Source organism: Populus trichocarpa, chromosome 12 (assembly GCF_000002775.5).
Source record: "Populus trichocarpa isolate Nisqually-1 chromosome 12, P.trichocarpa_v4.1, whole genome shotgun sequence".
NCBI classification, from domain to species: domain Eukaryota; kingdom Viridiplantae; phylum Streptophyta; class Magnoliopsida; order Malpighiales; family Salicaceae; genus Populus; species Populus trichocarpa.
In genome coordinates, this window is record NC_037296.2 from 9,459,467 (window position 1) to 9,462,621 (window position 3,155).

Genomic DNA, 3,155 nt, shown 5'->3' on the forward strand with positions numbered 1-3,155 from the left:
GAATTAACATCGTTATTCTGCACCTCGAGACTCTTTACAACTCATAAAGAAAATTATTTGCTTATTTATTCTTTTGTTTAATTTGCAGTCACACATCTGGAACATGCATTAAGTGAAGATGTTGACACCTTGTTTGTCTGTGCAAATTTGGTCAACATTGCTGGCCCTTTGCAAATTGGAAATCAATAATATCATCACATTAAGCACCCCACAATTATTTACCAAAAGAAAAGCAACTCTCCACGTATCTTCTGCTAGATAGCTAGTATTATAAACACGGTAAGGAGAGAAAATCCAGTGGATCAAGGACGGATAGCATGATGGAGCAGCCTGCAGAAGAGCATCGTGAGAACTACAGAGGGGTAAAAGCCATGCCTTTTGTTATAGGTAAGTCCTAGGGGTGTTTTTCTTCATTTCTTAGTTGGATTTTTCACCTAGATGGAGTAACATATAACAAATGCAGGAAATGAGACATTTGAGAAGCTGGGGAGTACAGGAACCTTGTCCAACTTACTGGTCTATCTTACTACCGTTTTCCACATGAAAAGCATTACAGCTACAACTCTTATAAATATCTTCAATGGTACCACCAATATTGCTACATTATTAGGAGCCTTCCTCTGTGACACTTACTTTGGTCGTTACAAGACACTGGCATTTGCTTCCATAGCCTCTTTTCTGGTATAAATCAATTAACACTACTATTATTGTTATTGAGGAGCTTCTCAAACATATAGAATCAAGCATACATTCATATGACATTTGATAGAGTTTATTTACAAAGTAAGAGCATAAAGCATCGATGGTGTTAGTCTTAATCTCATTCTTGTGCAACTAGTTTGATAGAGATCAAAGTTTTTCTGTTGTATTTTGAAGGGGATGGTGGTAATAACACTAACAGCTGCAATCTCAAAGCTACACCCACCCCAATGTGCAAGTGGAACACAAGATACTGCTGCATGCCCTGCACTAACGCCATGGCAAATGACTTTTCTATTAAGTGGCCTGGGACTACTTGTAATTGGAGGTGGCGGCATTAGGCCATGTAACTTGGCTTTTGGTGCCGACCAATTTAATCCCCAAACCGAATCAGGAAGGAAGGGAATCACCAGCTTTTTTAATTGGTACTACTTCACCTTCACTTTTGCCATGATGATATCCTTGACAATCGTAGTGTATGTACAGTCAGATATCAACTGGGCTTGGGGGCTAGCAATCCCTGCATTTTTGATGTTCTTTTCATGTGTGCTCTTCTTCGCTGGTTCAAGGATTTATGTCAAAGTTAAACCAGATGGAAGCCCCTTAACAAGCGTGGTGCAGGTAATAGTGGCTGCAATCAAGAAGAGGAAACTCGAGCTACCGGAGCAACCATGGCTCTCCCTTTTTAACCATATCCCAGCCCGTTCCATCAACTCCAACCTTCCCTATACTGATCAATTCAGGTAATTAATTAACAAAATATTGATTTCTATATGCTATCTAATTAATAACTCTTTATTGTTACTATAGCAAAATGATGATGTATGCTTGTCAGATTTCTCGACAAAGCTGCAATCTTGACCACTGAAGACCAAATTATGCCAAATGGGTCAACAGCCACTCCATGGAGACTTTGCAGCTTGCAACAAGTAGAGGAAGTAAAATGCTTGTTGCGAGTGATTCCCATATGGGCTTCAGCTCTCTTATATTATATTGGTCTAATTCAGCAGCAAACCTATGTAGTCTTCCAGGCCCTTCAATCCAATAGAGGCCTTGGCAATACTAATTTCAAGATTCCAGCAGCTTCGTATGCTATCTTCTCCATGCTTGGTCTAACCATTTGGATACCTATATACGATCGCCTAATAGTTCCATGGCTCGCCAAGCACACCAAGAAAGAAGGTGGGATCACAATCCTCCAAAAGATGGGTGTTGGCATGGCTCTAGGCATAGTCACAATGCTTATATCTGGCATAGTGGAAGAGAGAAGAAGAGCTTTGGCAATCAGTAGCCCGATAGGGGTAGACTCGAGAAGTAATGTCAATGTATCCTCTCTGTCAGCATTGTGGTTGGCACCTCAGCTGATACTCATAGGAATTTCTGAGGCATTTACAATTATAGCACAAATCGAGTTGTATTACAAGCAATTCCCAGAAAACATGAGAAGCATCGGTGGGTCTTTATCGTTTGTTGGTGTTGCAGTATCTAGTTACCTCAGTGCATTCTTGATATCCATGGTTCACCAAATAACTAAAAAGAGTGCTTGTGGGGATTGGTTGCCTGAAGATCTTAACAAGGGAAGATTGGACCTCTTCTATTACCTGGTTGCTGCTCTCGGAGTCATAAATATGGGCTACTTTATAGTTTGTGCAAAGTGGTACAAGTACAAAGGAAATGATGGTACTAGCAATACTCTTGAAATTGGCGAAAACCTCATGTTTAAAAGAAATTAGTTCCCAATGACCATGAAGATCAACTCGTAGTAGCTCCTCTCAAAAAGTCTCGTATTTGAGCATCTTCTTTGTAATAAGAAAAAATAATAATTAGGTGCCCTGTTGTTTTGATAGAAATTAGGTATGTTTTGATTTTTAGCCAGAGGCGAATAACTTACTACTACTCTACTGAAACAATTGAACAGGTTTACGAGACATATTATGCAATTTAACTGTTTTTAAACTGCAATATTTAATTGATATTGTGTTTCTAAATCATTATTATTAATTAATATATTATGACATCAATTAAATTTTAGTAGCCTCCCAATTATTTCATGAAAATTCAGCAACAATTTCACAAAAATCCTGTAACAAAATTCTCCTACATCTAAAATCTAACAAAAATGGTTCTTATGAGATTTATTATTTATTTTTTTAATCTTCCATTTAATTTAGCTAATGATTTTAGAGAGTAAAAAAAATTTCAATTTTAAAAAAAATTGGGTAGAGTTTTTTCTATCTAGGAACTATATCCAAAATTTCATCTCGTTTAAAAATACCTGCAAAAAATTACAATAAGCAAACACAACAAAATCTCACATTTTATAATCACAAATAGCCTCAAGAATGCAAGTTGAAATCCCAAAATATATCAACATAATCTATCTATCTATCTAGCTATGTCTACATCGTATATTGGATAATCCGGACTCATCAATAGCACGACTACATCTTGCTTCT

General features: G+C 37.3%; 1 protein-coding gene across 1 annotated transcript; it reads left to right on the plus strand.

Annotated features, from left to right (window-relative positions):
• The first annotated feature begins 203 nt into the window (after positions 1-203).
• LOC7484757 (protein NRT1/ PTR FAMILY 2.11) lies at positions 204-2,672 on the plus strand. The gene is made up of 4 exons (XM_002317957.4): positions 204-387; positions 464-681; positions 877-1,442; positions 1,535-2,672. The coding sequence occupies exons 1-4, from the start codon at positions 318-320 to the stop codon at positions 2,430-2,432; spliced, it is 1,752 nt and encodes a 583-aa protein (XP_002317993.3). The 5' UTR covers positions 204-317; the 3' UTR covers positions 2,433-2,672.
• The last annotated feature ends 483 nt before the right edge of the window (positions 2,673-3,155 follow it).

Bases quoted from the DNA above. Each gene is read 5' to 3' on its own strand.
- LOC7484757 (XM_002317957.4), top strand. From the start codon at position 318: ATGATGGAGCAGCCTGCAGAAGAGCATCGTGAGAACTACAGAGGGGTA. The intron at 388-463 runs GTAAGTCCTAGG...TAACAAATGCAG, and splicing joins AGCCATGCCTTTTGTTATAG to GAAATGAGACATTTGAGAAG. The intron at 682-876 runs GTATAAATCAAT...TGTATTTTGAAG, and splicing joins CTTCCATAGCCTCTTTTCTG to GGGATGGTGGTAATAACACT.